The following is a 17,569-nucleotide window of genomic DNA, read 5'->3' on the forward strand; positions in this document are numbered from 1 at the left end:
CTCATGTATGGTTTGTAGTACAGCCTTTGCTTGAATCTCTAGAACAGAATTCCTAAAATGACATGATAATGTCCCATTTTTTTGACAGTTCTAATGTTAACCTGAGCTCTAGTCCTCTATACTTAGGCCCAATTTTATTGCCTTGTGTTATTCATACTGTCTTATTTCTCTACTATAAACGGTTTTTCAATTTGAGAACATTTGTGTCCCCATTAAATTTTCTTTTCTATTGATTAAGTACCAGTATTTATTTCAGTCTTTTTTCATAACACTGACCTTAGGGCCCTTTATTGCCAATTAGTTCTTTTCAGTTGGACTTCCGGTTTATCATTGATTCTCTTAAAAATATGATACCCACAACATTTATTATAAGTTGGAGTTATACTACTTTTTTTTTTTTTTTTTTTTTTTGCTTCCAGGGTTTTGCCTGCACTATGAATCCACTGTTCTTGGAAGCTGTTTTTTCCCTTTTGTTGCCCTTGTTTTTTTATCGTTGTTGTTATTATTATTGTTATCATTGCTGCTGTTGTTGGATAGGACAGAGAGAAATGGAGAGAGGAGGAAGAGAAAAACATAGACACCTACAGACCTGCTTCACTGCTTGTGAAGCGACCCACCTGCAGGTATGGAACCAGGGGCTCAAACTGGGATCCTTAGGCCGGTCCTTGTGTTTTGTGCCATGTGCGCTTAACCCACTGTGCTACCGCTCGACCTCCTATACTACTATTTTTAGTTGCATTTGTTTTTTCCAAGGATTGGATTTTTAAAAAAATATTTTATTTATTTTAATGAGAGAAAGAGAAGGAGGGGGAGAGAGAGACACAAGGATTAGATTTCTAATGAAATAAACTAAAATATATCTTTTCATGCATTTTGTTATGATGTACATAATTTTAAAATATTTTTTACTTAGACTCAGTGCTTTTTTTTTTTCTTAGCAGATATTTCTTTTTTTGCTTTAAGCTAATTATTTAGCCAGTGTATATACTTGAAGTTCTGCTATTTTTCTGCATGTGTTGTAATCCAGACTTAAAAGAACATGCCTTGGTTTTATGCCTTGGTCTTCAATGTTTATGTACTATTGCTAAATCCTAGAAATTTAAAATAGGAAAAGTATGGTTTTTCCCTTTTACTTATTCAGACTAATATTTATAAAATAATTGAGTTCAGTAAAATAAGTGCTGATAAAAGTATCCACAAGCACAGGGGAAATGACACTATTAGATGTGTGTTACAGAAAATCAATACGGACTCAAAGTGCTGAGAAACTGCGTAAGAAGCTACCATAATAATAGAAAGAAGAGGGTTGGGTCGATTGTAGAGGGGTGACAGTGCAGAAAGATTCAGGAAGTAGAAGTAAAATGAATTGACATACTCACTGGATGTCAAAGGTTAAAAAAAAAAAAGCAGCCAGCAGCATCTAGGATAGGACTACTGAGATGGGGAAAGCAGCAAGAGATGTGTTTGGTGGGGAACTGAGTTCAGTTTCAGAGATGGCTAATTTGAAAGACTGCAGGTATGTGCTGTTGGATGTATTTTAAGAGATATATTGGAACTTAAACACAGAGCTGTGTTGAGGGTGATAATTTTACAGTGATCATTGAGACATTGTAGAGATCCATGGAGAGAAGATGAGATTATCTAAGGAAATTCTTTGAGTGGGGGATGGGGGCAGGTAGAAGGGGTTGGGGGTTGTGTCAAGGATTCAGTGAAGGGGTCAGTAAAGAAGAAAGCCAAAGGAAAATTGAGTTGTTAAGTAGGAAGGGACAGATAAGAACACTGTAAGATAGAACACTGCTTATTCACTGTTTATGGTCTCTGTGGGCTATGATAGAAATTACTGGATACAAATTGAGCCAGGATATTGTGAATGATTCTCAAAAGAAAAGATAATCAGTAAGTACCGAGATCAAGATAATACCAATAATTGAATTATATGGGGGCTTTATAGCAACCATTAAAACTGCCCAGTTTTCCACAAAGGGAAATATACAGTGGTGGTTTCATTGCTGTATACAACTTTCAAGACTCATGAAACCATGTGCTTTAAATGGATTTAGTTTATTTTTCATGTTACTATAAACAATTCAATAAGGTTTATTAAATAGAGGAAAGAATGGCAGAATGCAAAGGCTAAGTAGCTGAGTAGAAACAACTAAAGAGAATTGATGATCTAGAATATTTGATCTGAATTACTCAGTAACATCTAACATAGAAATGAAGATGGAAAAATGATAGAGAAGTTAGAAATAAGCATGGACGATAAAGGAATTGGTCCAATATTTCATAAAAATAGAAGTTAAAGAATAGAAGACCAGCAAAATAGCTCACTTGGACAGCAGCAGCTTTATCGTGTGTAGCCCAGGTGTGTGTGTGTATGTTTTATAGTGACAAAAATTGAGAGGGAACGGGGAGATGGCAAGGGGTAAAGAGAGAGAGAACTAGCTACATCACTACTTTCTTGTTCATGAAACCTTCCCCCTAGAGATGGGGACCATGGGCTTGAACCTGGGTCCTTGTGCATGGTAATGTGTGCGTTCTATCAGGTATGCCACCAGGCCTCAGTGCTATGCTTTCCCCCCTCCTTTCTTTGCCTCTCTGTCTCAGTCTTTTCTATTTCTAGTTAAAAATATAATTGAGGGAGTCGGCGGTAGCACATCGGGTTAAGTGCAGGTGGCACAAAGCACAAGGACTCGGCATAAGGATCTGGGTTTGAACCCCTGGCTCCCCACCTGCAGGGGAGTCGCTTCACAAGCAGTGAAGCAGGTCTGCAGGTGTCTATCTTTCTCTCCCCCTCTCTGTCTTCCCCTCCTCTCTCCATTTCTCTCTGTCCTATCCAACAGCAACGACATCAGTAACAACAACAGTAATAACTACAACAATAAAACAAGGGCAACAAAAGGGAATAAATAAATAAATATTTAAAAAATATAACAAAATATAGAAATAGTAGCTAAATGATTATGAGAACCTCTTCCTCCCAAGCAATGAAAGTCATGAAAATAGAACTGTTACATTGTGGTATCCCAATAAACACCATGCAGGGGGAAAAAAAAATCTTAATACAAAAAGAATATTATAAAATTAGCCAGAAAGAAATAATAAATTACATACATAACAAAATTAGAAGAATCAAAACAATTTGGTCAAATTAAAGACCCATTCATGATGAAAGCTCAGAGCAAGATTGGAATCTTTTGGAAATTATATTAGAGTTGGTAATATGAGGTAAAATAATTTTAGAATTATGATAAGTGTGTCTTATAAAAAGAATTAAAAATATTATTGTCTTATATACTTGAACTTTACCCTCCTGGTACTATAATCCATGACCAGTATGTTAGGCTAACTCTGATTTATAGCAACAAAACAAAACTTACGTAGATATAATATATAGATATGCTCTTACTGTATTACAAAAAGTGTTTCATATTCAGGTGATCTTAATTTATGATATTTGACATAAGTTGTCATTTGATAGCATACTATATATTTTTGTTCTTATTGTACTGATTACAAATCATTTCAGTGACTCCTGAATATATCAGTTTTTTTTTCCCCCACCAGGGGTACCACTGGGATTGGTGCCTACATGACAACTCTACCATTCCTAGTGATCCTCTCCTTTCCTATTTTTTTCTTCCTTCCTTCCTTCCTTTTTTTCTTTTCTGATAGAGACAGAGAGCAATAGGGGGAGAGACAAAAAGAGACACCTGCCACCTGTAGCTTTTCTCCACTACTCATGAAGCTTTTCCTTCACAGGTAGGGGCTGGAGGACCTGAACCTGGGTCCTTGCACATGGCAGCATTTGCCGTTACCAGGTTACACCACCACCACCATCCAGCTCCAAGTTCCTATTGTCTTAAGAATGATGTTATCCATATTTCTACTTTTTTTCTCCCTTTTTTAAGTTATCAAAATGAACAGGGATTTTGGTGTAGTTAGTAACTTCTGAACTATTCTGGTTGAAAATTATCTGGAAAATTACTTTCTTCCTTTTGCTATATTTAACAAATTAAATGGTACCCAAAAGAGGATGAATAAGGTGTTGTCCCTGACAGGGTGTAAGGAACAGAGGCCATATTCAAGGAAATTATAGCAGAGAATTTTCTCACCTGGGTAATCCTCAGAACATAAACTTCTTGGAAGCAGAGCATGTACCCAGCTACCTAAATGTAAAAAGACCAACATCAAGACATACCATTGTAAAACTATGAAGACTCGAGGTCATGGAAAAAATATTACAGGCTGCCTGGCAAAAGAAATCAGTGTGGTACTTTAACAAAAATAGACATATGGTCCAGTGGAGAAGCAATTACAATAACCATACCTTCTGCCTTCTGCACCCCAAAAAGAATTTTGGTCCATACTCCCACAGGGATAAATAGTTTCCAGTAGAGGAGATGGGACATGAAACTCTGGTGGTGGAAACTGTGTGGAATTGTACCTGTTATTTTACAGTCTTGTTAATCATTATTAAATCATTATTAAAATAAATTTGAAAATGGATATATGGACCAGTGGAATAGGATAGAAAGCCTAGAACTAAACCCACACATTATATACAACAAAGGGACCAAAACTGCCCAATGGAGAAAAGAAAGTCTCTTTAACATAACAAATGGTGCTGAATGAACTGGATAACCACATGTAGAAAAGTGAAACTAGACTACCACTTAACATCATGCACCAAAATTCACAGTAGCCAAAATTTGGATACAACCAAAATGCCCTTCAACAGATGACTAGATAAAAAAGTTATGGGACATATACTCAGTAGAGTACTACTCAGCAATAAAAACATAAATTATATTGGTTTTTTGGGGGTAAAATGGAAATAATTGGAGATTATGCTTCGTGAAGTAAGTCAGGAGATAAAGGACAACTACAGAATGATTTCACTCGTGTAACAGAGAATTGAACACATGCATGTGAAAAAAAAAGTAAACTCATATCTAAGACTGGGAGAACTGTAGTGGTTATCTTTGGGAGTGGGGACATAGGCCCTTGGTGATGTGAAGCAGTGAGAAACTATACTCCTAATGAAAAAAAAAAGGAAGGCACAGAAAAAAGATGTCCCTGATACTCATGTATCCTTAATGTACTCAATGTGGAAAGTAGAAAAGTAAAGGAGATACAATTTTCATTTAAATATTGGATAGAATGTCATGAGGAATAGGGAAGTTATACTAAGTTATGGTTAAAATCAGATTTTGTTCCTTATTAGGAAGAACTCTGTAGGAACTAGGAATACATTGAAATGTATGACGTTGCCCCTGAAGAGCAGAATTCTTTTTCTCTGGAAACATGTGCAAATAGACTAGGCACCATTGTATTACCTGCTGACAAATGGCTTCTTCACTGTATGGAAGTTGAAGACTGAGGTCCTATAAAATTTTGTAGATTATTTTGTGACATTGAGATGCTGGCTTGGGTTTGAAATATTTTGTCTTACCAGACCAATGAATGGAGGTTAAGCTATGTCAACAAGGACTTTGCTGTCTGCTCCTCTTACCCACCAATCGTCATAGTACCTAAGTCCATTGATGATGAAGCACTTCGGAAGGTAGCTACCTTTCGTCATGGAGGGCGCTTCCCAGTGCTTAGCTACTACCATAAAAAGAATGGGATGGTAAGTGTTAAGGACTACTGTGAGGTACTCAAAGAACTTGGTTTGGGGGAATCTTTCCTAGACATATTCCTCTTTTCTATGTACATGATCATTGAAGGGGTTATTTGTTCTCACCAGGACTTTGTTCATTTAAATTTTAGGCAACTGAATGGGTCTACAAGATGGCTCATCTGGTTAGTGTATCTGCTTTGTCAAGCAAAACAACCCTTATCTTTCCCCCTCTCCACCTGTGTTTCTCTCCTCCAAGTTGGCTTAGAGCAATGAAGCCCTGATAACAGAGAGAGAGAGAGATATGAACTTTCAAGAAACAAGGAGAATATATTTCTGTGACCAGGATATGACTAAATTCTAAGATGCTGCTCACCCTTAGAAATGTGCAGAGGTTCACCTTTGGGACTCAGCTCAAAGGGGACTAGTATTTGTACTTAAAATTATATTCTTAGAGACATTTTCTCTGAGCAGATTAGTGGTAAAATGCTTTAATTATTCTCAATTATATTCAGATTTGCATGGGAAAAGTGAACTGACCAGATTAATTGCGAAAGAGAGAAGGGTGGGTGACACATGTTATCAGTCACAAGTAAGTGAACTTGGGAGCCAGGAATTGAATAGGCAAATACTTCCCTGTATGTTTTCTAAGTAGTTTCTAAATCTCTCTCTTCCCTCTTAATTTTCTGTGTCAGAAACTCCATGTCTCATTTTAAAACTGGTAAGTTAGTAGATAAAGTTATAGCTGTCTTCTCCATTAATAAATCAGAATCCAAAGATTTTAGAAGAGGGACCAAGAGGTGGGTAAAGTGTTGGACTCTCAGGCATGAAGTCCTGAACTTGATTCCAAGCATTCTCTATGCCAGTGTGATGCCTTGGAGGGTTCGCTCTCTCTTCCTCCCCTTTTCTTTCCCTCTAATTAATAAATACATTTGTTCTTTTAAAAAAGATTTTAGAAGATGAAGATTTCTAAAAATTTGCTACTTTGGCATCAGGTCATCAATCTTGCCTACTCAATTGACTTGCTCTTCTCTAGAGTTATTACAATGCATTTTAACAACTAATATTAAATATGCTGTTGTGTCCATTTAAATGGCAAACATGAAAGTTAGCCATTGTCATCCTCTGAATGACATATTGAGTCTTAGGGTGGTAGAGACAATAGGATTATATTATGGGATATGTTGAAATGACTAATAATCCACTAGGGAAGAGATCTCTTTAATTGAGACTGATTTATTGAGAAAAGTTTCATAAGTAAGCCTTTCACAATAGTTGATCTTGGACTACCAACCATTTAAGAAGTTAAGTCCTAGGGGCCAGGTAGTAGCGCAGTGCGTTAAGCACACATGGCACAAAGGATCCTGGTTCAAGCCCCCGGCTCCCCACCTGCTTCACAAGTGGTGAAGGGGAGTCGCTTCACAAGTGGTGAAGCAGGTCTCTGTCCTTCTCTCCCCCTCTCTGTCTTCCCCTCCTCTCTCCATTTCTCTCCTATCCAACAACAATGGCTTCTATAACAACAGCAATAATACAACAAGGGCAACAAAGGGGAAAAAATAGCCTCCAGGAGCAGTGGATTCGTGGTATAGGCACCGAAGCAATAACCCTGGAGACAAAAAAAAAAAAAAAAAAAAAAAGTTAAGTCATAGAATGCCAAAGAAGATGGCGTATGGGCACTTGGAGAATAAATAAGATTAGCATCATTTAAGATACTGAAAATGATTCCCATGGTCCAGGAGGTGGCACAATGGATAAAGCATTGGATTCTCAAGCGTGGGGTCCCTAGTTCAGTCCCCAGCAGCACATGTACCCGAGTGGTATCTGATAACTGGTTCTTTCTTTTCTTTCTTTTTTTTAATTTATTTTTTATTTAAGAAAGGATAAATTAACAAAACCATATGGTAAGAGGGGTATAACTCCACACAATTCCCACCACCCAATCTCCATTTCCCATCCCCTCCCCTGATAGCTTTCCCATTCTCTATCCTTCTGGGAGCATGGACCCAGGGTCGTTGTGGGTTGTAGAAGGTGGAAGGTCTGGCTTCTGTAATTGCTTCCCTGCTGAACATGGACGTTGACTGGTCGGTCCATACTCCCAGTGTGCCACTCTCTTTCCCTAGTAGGGTGGGTCTCTGGGGAAGCGGAGCTCCAGGACACATTGGTAGAGTCTTCAGTCCAGGGAAGCCTGGCCGGCATCCTGATGGCATCTGGAACCTGGTGGCTGAAATATCTGGTTCTTTCTTTCTCTCCTCCTAGCTTTCTCATTAATAAATAAATAAAAGTCTTTAAAAAAAAGATTCCCCAAACAAGAATAGTGCATAAACTTAAAAAATATTGTCATTTTCTCCTTATAATCCTTGATAAAACCTGGCAACTCTTAAGTTTATGTAATCAAAGCAAAAGCTTTCTGCTTCTTAGGCTATTATTTTTATCTTTATTATAGGTCCAGTCTGCTGGATTTTTAAAAAATATTTTATTTATTTATTAATGAGAAAAATAGGAGGAGAGAGAGAAAGAACCAGATATCATACTGATACATGGGTTGCCGGAGGTTGAACTCAGGACCTCATGCTTGAGAATTCAGTGCTTTATCCATTGCGCCACCTGCTGGATCACGTGATGGATATTCAATTCACTGACTAAGTGGTAATATTTAATCTTAGAGATCCTCTGTTACTTGATAGTATTTAAAGACAGTAGCAAGAAAATCATGTAACAGTACAAAGCTTTTGTTATTAATTACACAGAAATATTTCTTCATTTTAAATTTACACAGAGCTTTTGAGGTAACCTAGCTAACCCACTATTGTTTTCAGAAACTTAAAAAAAAAAAAAAGCAGAAACAGGCTGGGAGTATACATAGACCTGCCAATGCCCATGTCCAGCAGAGAAACAAAGAAGCCAGACCTTCCACCTTCTGTACCCCATAATGACCCTGGGTCCATGCTTCTAGAGAGATAAAAAACAGGAAAGCTTCCAATGGAAGGAATAGAATATGGAACTCTGGTGGTGGAAATTGTGTGGAATTGTACCTAAGGACAATTCCTCTTATCCAATGGGCTTGTTGTTCTTTTTTTTTTTTTTTTTTTTTTACTAAAGCAGTCATTGTGAAATGTTAAGCTTTACTGTGCTTCCAGGTAATTATGCGAAGTGGTCAGCCTCTCACAGGCACAAATGGGAGGCGGTGCAAGGAAGATGAGAAGCTGATAAATGCAACCCTTCGGGCAGGAAAGCGAGGCTATATCATAGACACCAGATCCCTAAATGTAGCTCAGCAAGCCCGAGCCAAAGGAGGTGGCTTTGAACAGGAAGCACATTATCCCCAGTGGAGGCGGATTCATAAGTCAATTGAGAGGTAATGTAGTCAGGGCTCTTTATGTTCATTTGCTAGACCATATGTTTTAGGAGTATAGTTCCTATATTCTCTGAAGAATGTGTTACAATACTACACTCACCACCAAGGTGGCCAGTATCCCTCCACTAATGAACTTTTACTTCAAGCTCCCTGGAGTTCAAAACCTCAGGTTTGCAAACCTATGCATTAATAAAACATAAAAAATTAGCTGGATATCTTTTCATTGCAGTTGATGTGATAAATAGGAAACTTGTCTTGGATGACTTTTGGTGAAATAGCATTCTTTCCTTAAGTCAGCTCTGAAAGTTTCATGACTTTCAGATAAAGAGTGATGCCTGTTCTTCTAACTATAGACTAGTCGTCCCAAAACTTACTGAAATGGATGTTCCCCTAAGTCACAGACTGAGAGATTTTATTTCTCCCATCTTCATCTCTTCTCACACCCTTTCCCACCACTTCTATCATCTAGTGTTGAAGCTTGACAACAGACGGTTGCAGGTACTTCTGGGGAGGTCTGAGGAATAAAACAACGAAGTACAAGTTGGCCTTGGGTACCTGTACTGAAAATGTAATAGCCTCCAGCCTTGTGTCTACACACATAAGTGATACTGTCATGACATGTCACAAAATGTAAAGTTCTTGCCACCTGTCACTAGTGAAAGAATTCAGCTGTGTGACCTAGGTTGAATCTGATGAGGAACAGTTGACAACATGAATGTAATGTTTTCAGTCTTAAATCATTAACCTGATAAATATTTGTATAGTATTTTGAACTGCTTTTGCTCTTGGATATATAGACACTTTTGGAGGTTGTTTTTTTTCTTCACTTTTTTTTTTTTTAAACTTGTTTCTCAAAGGTATCACATTCTTCAGGAGAGCCTAATCAAACTTGTAGAAGCTTGTAATGATCAATCTCATAACATGGACCGATGGCTCAGTAAGCTGGAGGCTTCTAACTGGCTGACACACGTAAAAGAGATTCTGACAACTGCCTGTCTGGCTGCTCAGTGTGTTGACAGGTAAAGTGTTTTTCAGCATTCTTGTGGAACAGATGCTCAAATAAGACTGCTTTTATCCAGATGTATATTTCTTGTGTGCTTGTTCTATGTCTTAGGTTCAGATCATTAATTACTGTGTGAGATAGTAAATCTTGGGTATGTGTATAGAATCTGGCATTTAACTGATAAGTCCTCTTTGCTGAATGAATATGAATCGTGGATGACACACAGTTCTAAAAGTCCCCCCATCCCATAAAATCCTTAAGATGTAAGAAAGAAGTGAAGTTTATTCTCAGAGAACAAAACTTGCCTCCTTACTTTTGAAGTACCAGTAAGATGAGACATAAGATTTTATTTCACAAGAAATTGAGCCCTTCTAATCTCTCAGTGATCTTATTACAAGTTCCTTGGTATACAGTTAGATCTGGAGCTCAGGCTGAGAAAACCTGCTAGCAATGATGTAAGAGCTAAGTAAGCAATTTTAGTTTATTCACACAACTGAAGGCTGCTAGTCCTTGTGATTAGCATGAGGGAGAAGACTTGACAGAGACAGGACTGACTTACATAAGTTGTTGCATAAATGGGCTGGGAGATAATGCAGTGGTAGAAGCTCGTCACACTTTCAAGTCTGAGGTCCCAGAGCTCACTGGCTCCATCCCTAGTACCACCATGCCATAGCTGAGCAGTGCATGGAAGTCCTCTCAAGAAAAATAATAAAAGGGATTACAAAAAAAAAAAAAGTCACAGAAGGGGATTTTGACTGAAGAAATGGGTAGGTATAGGCATTGCCATTTGAGATTTTAATCTGTTTTTTTTTGCTGCATAAATATAGAGAAATATAGGATAATTTATTTTAATGGCAATAGAGAAATTGATGGTGTAGTGGGTTGCTAATTATCCATGTGCTAATAAGTTAATGACAGAGAAGGAGTGGAAACTCTTGGATTAGGCTGTCACCATCTTTGTCTTAGGTGATGCTTATCCAGCTATGAAAATACACAAGTTGAAAATCAAGGTTTTGTGACAGAGAAGTCACAGAATGATGAGATGCTTGTATAAAGGAAAGGTCTTGTTCATTTTTAACATGACCTTACCAGATTTCCCAACATGATGAGTACAGAGGCTTCTGTCTAATTATAATACTCACTTATAATACTCACTTATCACCATGTTGTCTAAATTCCCAGTTACAATAAAGAGAAGATGCAACCAGGGCAACACTAAGTGCAGACTAGTGTGTTATTTCCGTCAGTGTTTAGTTTGAGCTGGCTACTTTCAAAGGGACTCCTGCATCCTTATGAGAGTTAGTCCTTTGTTTTCTTTTGTCTTATTTGGGTTTCCCTTCTGATATGTACTATGTTAATTATTCAAAACTTCTCACAGGGGTAAAGTGCTATCTTGTTGTTACTTGCATTTCTCTGACGATCAGTGACTTGGAGCATTTTTTCAATGTTTGTTGGCATTTTGGATCTCTTCTGTGGTGAATATTCTGTTCATAGCCTCTCATTTTGTAATGGGGTCACTTGTTTTCTTATTGAGTTTGGCAAGCTCTTTTTTTTTGCCTCCAGAGTTATCTTATTTTATTTTATTTTTTTGCCTCCAGGGTTATTGCTGGGGCTCGGTGCCTGCACCACGAATCTACTGCTCCTGGAAGCCATTCCCCCCCACACACCTTTTATTCCCCTTGTTGTTTTATTGTTGTTGTGGTTATTATTATTGTTGTTGTCATCATTGCTGGATAGGACAGAGAGAAATTGAGAGAGGAGGGGACGACAGAGGGGGAGAGAAAGAGAGAGACACCTGCAGACCTGCTTCTCCTGTGAAGCAACTCCCCTGCCAGTGGGGAGCGGGGGGCTCAAACCTGGATCCTTACACAGGTCGTTGTGCTTCACACCACCTGTGCTTGACCTGCTGTGCTACCACCTGACTCCCCCCTCCAGGGTTATTGTTGAGGCTTAGTGCCTGCACTATGAATCCACTGCTCCTGGAGGCTATCTTTCTTTCTTATTATTGCTGTCATTGGATAGAACAGAGAGAAAGGGGGGGAGGGAGGGAACGGGGGAGAGAAAGACACCTGCAGACCTGCTTCACCAGCCGTGAAGCAAACCCTCCTGCAGGTGGGGAATCAGGGACTCGAACTGGGATTCTTAGGCTGGTCCTTGCACTTTGGGTCATGTGCACTTAACCTGCTGCACTACTGCCCAGCCCCAACGAGCTCTTAATATATTTTAAATGTTAGCTTCTTGTCTGATGTATGGCATGTAAAGATCTTCTCCCATTCTGTGAGGGGTCTCTTGGTTTGGGTAGTGGTTTCTTTTGCTGGGCAGAAACTTTTTAATTTGATGTAGTTCCATTGGTTTATTTTTGTTTTGGTCTTTTTCATAGTTGGATTCATATCATGGAAGATGCCTTTAAAATTTATATGGAGGGAGTCGGGCTGTAGCGCAGCGGGTTAAGCACATGTGGCACAAAGCGCAAGGACCGGCCTAAGGATCCCATTGGAGCCCTAGCTCCCCACCTGCAGGGGAGTCGCTTCACAAGTGGTGAAGCAGGTCTGCAGGTGTTTATCTTTCTCTCCCCCTCTCTGTCTTCCCCCTCCTCTCTCCATTTCTCTCTGTCCTATCCAACAACAATGACAACAATAACTACAACAATAAACAGGGGCAACAAAAGGGAATAAATAAATTAAATAAATATTTAAAAAAAGAAAAAATATATACAGAAAAGAGTTCTGCCAATATTTTCCTCTAAGTATTTGATAGTTTCTGGTCTAACATCCAAGTCCTTGATCGACTTGGAATTTACCTTAGTGTTTGGTGAAATATAGTGATTCAGTTTCATTCTTCTGCATGTTTCAACCCATTTTTTCCCAACACCATTTGTTGAAGAGACTCCCATTTCCCCATTTAATAGTCTGGGACCTTTGTCAAAGATCAGATGTCTGTAGGTGCAGGGGCTTCTCAATTCTATTTGACTGGTCAGTGTTTCTATTCATGTTCCAGTACCAAGCAGTTTTGATGACAATGGCCCTGTAATACAGTTTAAGATCTGGGAGTGTGATGCCTCCAGTTCTGTTCTTCTCAAGATAGTTTTGGCAGTTCTAGTTTTTTTTCCTGGTTCCAGATAAACATTTGTATTCTATTTTCCTTAAAAAAAAAAAAAATTGGGTGGAACCTTGAGGGGGGTTTCATTAAATTTGTATATGGCTCTCGGTAGTATTCATTTTATTTATATTTTTGCCTCCAGGGTTATTGCTGGGGCTCGGTGCCTGCACTATGAATCCACTGCTCCTGGGGGGCTATTTTTTCCCCTTTTTTGCCCTTAAGTATATTCATTTTAATGACGTTAATTCTTCCAACCCATGAACATGGAATATCTTTCCACTTCATTGTGTCTTCTAAGAAAAATAATTTTTTTCGCCTGTCTCTCCCTCTCTGTCACCCCCCCATAAGAAAAATAATTTTGAGGAGTTGGGTGCTGTGCAGTGGGTTAAGCACACGTGGCGCAAAGCGCAAGGACCAGCATAAGGGTCTGGGTTCAAGCCCCTGGCTCCCCACCTACAGGGGAGTTGCTTCACAGGTGGTGAAGCAGGTCTGCAGGTGTCTCTCTTTTTCTCCCCCTCTTTGTCTTCCCCTCCTCTCTCCCTTTCTCTCTGTCCTATTTAACAATGATGACATCAATAACAACTACAACAGCAATGAAAAACAACAAGGGCAACAAAAGGGAAATAAATAAATATGAAAAAACTTAAGAAAAAGAATTTTTAATGATATATTTTACAGGACAGGTAAAGCAACAGAGAGAAAACAAAACAAACAGGCAGACAAAAAACCCTTTATATTTGTAGACTTGATGAAAAAAAAACGATCTTACTCAGCATTTAAAACAGGAAATGGAAGGGCCAGTGGTAATACACCCAGTTAAACACATACATTACTGTGCATAAGGAGCCTTCACAAACGATGAAACAAGTACTATAGGTATCTGTTTCTCTCCCTTTTTATCTTCCCCTCCCCTTTCCTCTCAGTTTCTCTGTCCTATCAGTTAAAGAAAAAAAAAAGGCTACCAGGAACAGTGGATCCATCAAGCCCCAGTAATAACTCTGGTAGCAATTAAAAAAAAAGCACCCAGGAGGTGACACTGTGGATGGTGGTGGACTTGAAATTTGAAGTATAAGGTCCAGAGTTCAATCTCTCTGGCATCATCACAGATATTAAAGTGATTCTCTGCTGTAGTTCTTCTCCCCTGCACCCCACACCAGGATCCAGAAGGAATGGAGAGACAGACAGGACTACTATGAGTAATAAGGATTGTTTTTCAGTTTTGTAAAGGGAGGAAAAAAATCAGCTAAAAGGTTCTATGTAATTTAATGGGGTTCTTGCTATGTGAATTCTGGGACTCATTATAGTTGTAATTTTTCTCCCAATGAGAGCTTTCTTCCTATATCTTATTTAGACTCTGATAATCTGGATGAATGAAGTACATACTCTGAAGTACAGTACCCAGTAAATGTGTCTTATTAGCAGAGTGACTGACTGTGGTGGAGTAGTTCATTTGTGCTCTGGATATTCCAGGGAAGGAGCATCCATACTTATCCACGGAACAGAAGGAACTGATTCCACACTTCAGGTGACCTCTTTGGCCCAGATCATCTTGGAACCAAGAAGTAGGACCATCCGTGGTTTTGAGGCTCTGATAGAAAGAGAGTGGCTGCAGGTGAGAAAAGCTCTCTATGTATAGAGAAACAGCTCACCACTCCTGTTTGAACCTGTTTGCCGGGCATGGATATACGAAATGTTAATGGATTGGATGTCTAAATTTTATGTTTCATTTTCTGGCAGACTATTACTTGGGCAACTTATAGATAAATGTTACCATAGTATCTTTCAATTTTGTACCTCTCTTTTGCCTGTAGCACTAATTTGATACTTAATTCTCTTAAAGACTTTTTTTAAAGAAAAAAAATATATGTGTATTTTTTTTTTAATGTGGGAGGAGAGAGGAAAGTCGAGCAGAGCATCACTTTGGAACATATGGTGCTAGGGATTAATATAACCTTATGACCTCACACATACAAGCCTGATACTCTAGCTAGTGTGCCACCTCCCAGGCCATACCTTAACAAACTCTTATTGTACTTGTTAAATACAGGATAAATACAAAAACATAGTTATATATTTATTTAGAGTGAGGAGAAAGAGAGAGAGAAACACTACCATCCATGGAGTTCCTTTGATGCTGTTCATGGTACTTACTCCCATGTGGTGCCCATGATCAAATCCAGGATCAAACTCATGCACAGCAAGGTGTGTATTATACTTGCTGAGTTATCTCCCAGTCCTGCACTTAATCTTGCTGAAAATATAAGGCATGAACAATAGGCTATGTAGATATAGTTATGGGACATACATACTTTCACACTATTTGCTTTTGCTCCTTCTTCTCTTAACCAGGTAAAATCCTTCTTATCCCTAAAAATCTAGCTAAATGGCACTGCTTTCATGAAGTCTATGGCACCTTAACCTCCTTCACAGATAAAATTGATCCATTTTATTTACATCTTGTTTTTTAAACTAGACCCAAATAAAATGATTTTTCTTTTGAAGTTAGGGAATAATGCCTAAACTACCTGCTTATCCTGAGGAAACTACAGTACTATCACATAATGCTAAGTGATGGCTAAAATAAAGTTTTTGTAAAATAAATAATCCCCTTAAGTCAGAAATGAGCCTGTATTATATGCTATATAACTTAGTAATTGTGATTGAAAACACAAAATGGAAGTACCTCTTGAGAAAATAAACCATTTATAGCCTTTCTGGTTCCAACTTGGATTTTTAAAAAATATTTATTTATTTAGTATCCAAATAGAGACAAAAGAGAAATTGAGAGGGAAGGAGGTGATAGGGAAAGAGAAAACGAGACACCGACAGCACTGTTTTATCACTCATGAAGCTTCCCCTGTGCGTGTGGGGACTGGGGGGGGCTTAAATCTGGGTCCTTGAGCACTATTAATGTGTCATCAACTAAGTGCACCACCACCCAGCCCCCCTCAACTTGAATTTACCTTGTGATTGTATTACCATGTGTTAATGTATATTTATCTTGTCTGATAGCTGATCTTTATCTCTGCTTAAGTCAGACCTAAATTTATTTAGGTAAATTTATATATCTACACATATAAATTACATTACCATTTGGAGGCATGAAAATCCTACTAGCCACTGGACAATGCTCATGCCATTGTCTTTGTCTAATAAAGTAGTGAGGATTCAAAAATAAAGCAGGTAAGTGAAATTTCCAGGTTTGTGATCTGTAGTAAGGTCAGTACAGGAGAAGACAGCCAAACAAGCTTAACATTATTTTAGCCAGTAGGAAACAGCCTCTCCCATTCATTTTGTGAGGAGAGAGAAACTAAAGAAAGCTTTATATATGATATAAAAGTATCAGTAAAGGTCTCTTCATGACAATGTCTTCTTTCCACAAGTAAAGATTTAATATGAGGAGTGACCTCAAAAAATCTGTCTCAGAGAGTCCCATATTTACCTCCACTTAGTGACAAGATCAGTAGATTATATAATTTACCATGTTTTAGGTTATACATGATAGACATTTTTTGTTTTGTACCTGAAGAACTTATGGCTCTTTAACTTTGGCTCAGAAATGATTTATCATGTTACTGGAGTTCATTGTTCTCCCATTTCACACTCCAGAGACAGTTGCAGCATCTATGATTCCATAGCCTAGCAAAATATTGGGAAATTGTAAAATGTTCCTTAGTTGCTGAAAAGTTATTTTAGCCCAATAAAATTACTCATCTAAGCAGTTACCCTAATTATTTGATGTTCTATATGGAGAGAATTTAACTGCAGTACTGTGAAGTAATGTTATTAGAATATGCTACCTTGTGATCACTTGAGGCTATGAAGCTCCCATTGTCATCTCTTAGGCGGGCCACCCATTCCAGCAGCGCTGTGCTCTGTCAGCCTACTGCAATAGTAAGCAGAAGTGGGAGTCACCTGTGTTCCTTCTCTTCTTGGACTGTGTGTGGCAGATACTTCGTCAATTCCCATGTTCTTTTGAATTTAATGAGAATTTCCTCATTATGCTCTTTGAGCATGCTTATGCCTCACAGTTTGGAACATTTCTGGGCAACAATGAAAGTGAAAGGTGAGTACACTTCTCATTGGAGACCATTTGATTTAAGATCAGGATTTGGTTCTATTATTAATGTTATTTATAATGTAAAGATAAATGATATAAAGTGTACTCTTTTTTAAAATAAATTGTCATAAGAGTTATTGATGGGACTTGGTGCCTGGACCATGAGTCCACTATTCCCAGCAGCTATTTTTTTCCCTTCTCCCCCAATCCCTAGTAGAGACAGGAGTAAAATTGAGAGGGGAAGGGGAGATAGAGTGAGAGAAAGAGAGATATCTGCAGCACTGCTTCACCACTCAAGAAACTTCCCCCGCCCCTGCCCTCTCCCCCGTCCCTGCCCTCGCCCCCACCCCTGCCCTGCAAGTAGAGACCAGGGCTGGCTTGACCCCAAGTCTTTGCACATGGTAATGTGTGCACACTACCAGGTGTGCCCCT

General features: G+C 38.6%; 1 protein-coding gene across 1 annotated transcript in view; it reads left to right on the forward strand.

The window, feature by feature from the left end:
• MTMR9 (myotubularin related protein 9) overlaps positions 1-17,569 on the forward strand; it is a 49,755-nt gene that overhangs the window by 13,237 nt on the left and 18,949 nt on the right. The window contains exons 4-8 of the mRNA XM_060184927.1: positions 5,459-5,632; positions 8,758-8,975; positions 9,833-9,994; positions 14,548-14,689; positions 16,923-17,143. Of these exons, the coding sequence (XP_060040910.1) occupies positions 5,459-5,632; positions 8,758-8,975; positions 9,833-9,994; positions 14,548-14,689; positions 16,923-17,143 (917 nt within the window). The remainder of the gene's footprint in view (positions 1-5,458; positions 5,633-8,757; positions 8,976-9,832; positions 9,995-14,547; positions 14,690-16,922; positions 17,144-17,569) is intronic.

Source organism: Erinaceus europaeus, chromosome 2, assembly GCF_950295315.1.
Source record: "Erinaceus europaeus chromosome 2, mEriEur2.1, whole genome shotgun sequence".
Taxonomy (NCBI): domain Eukaryota; kingdom Metazoa; phylum Chordata; class Mammalia; order Eulipotyphla; family Erinaceidae; genus Erinaceus; species Erinaceus europaeus.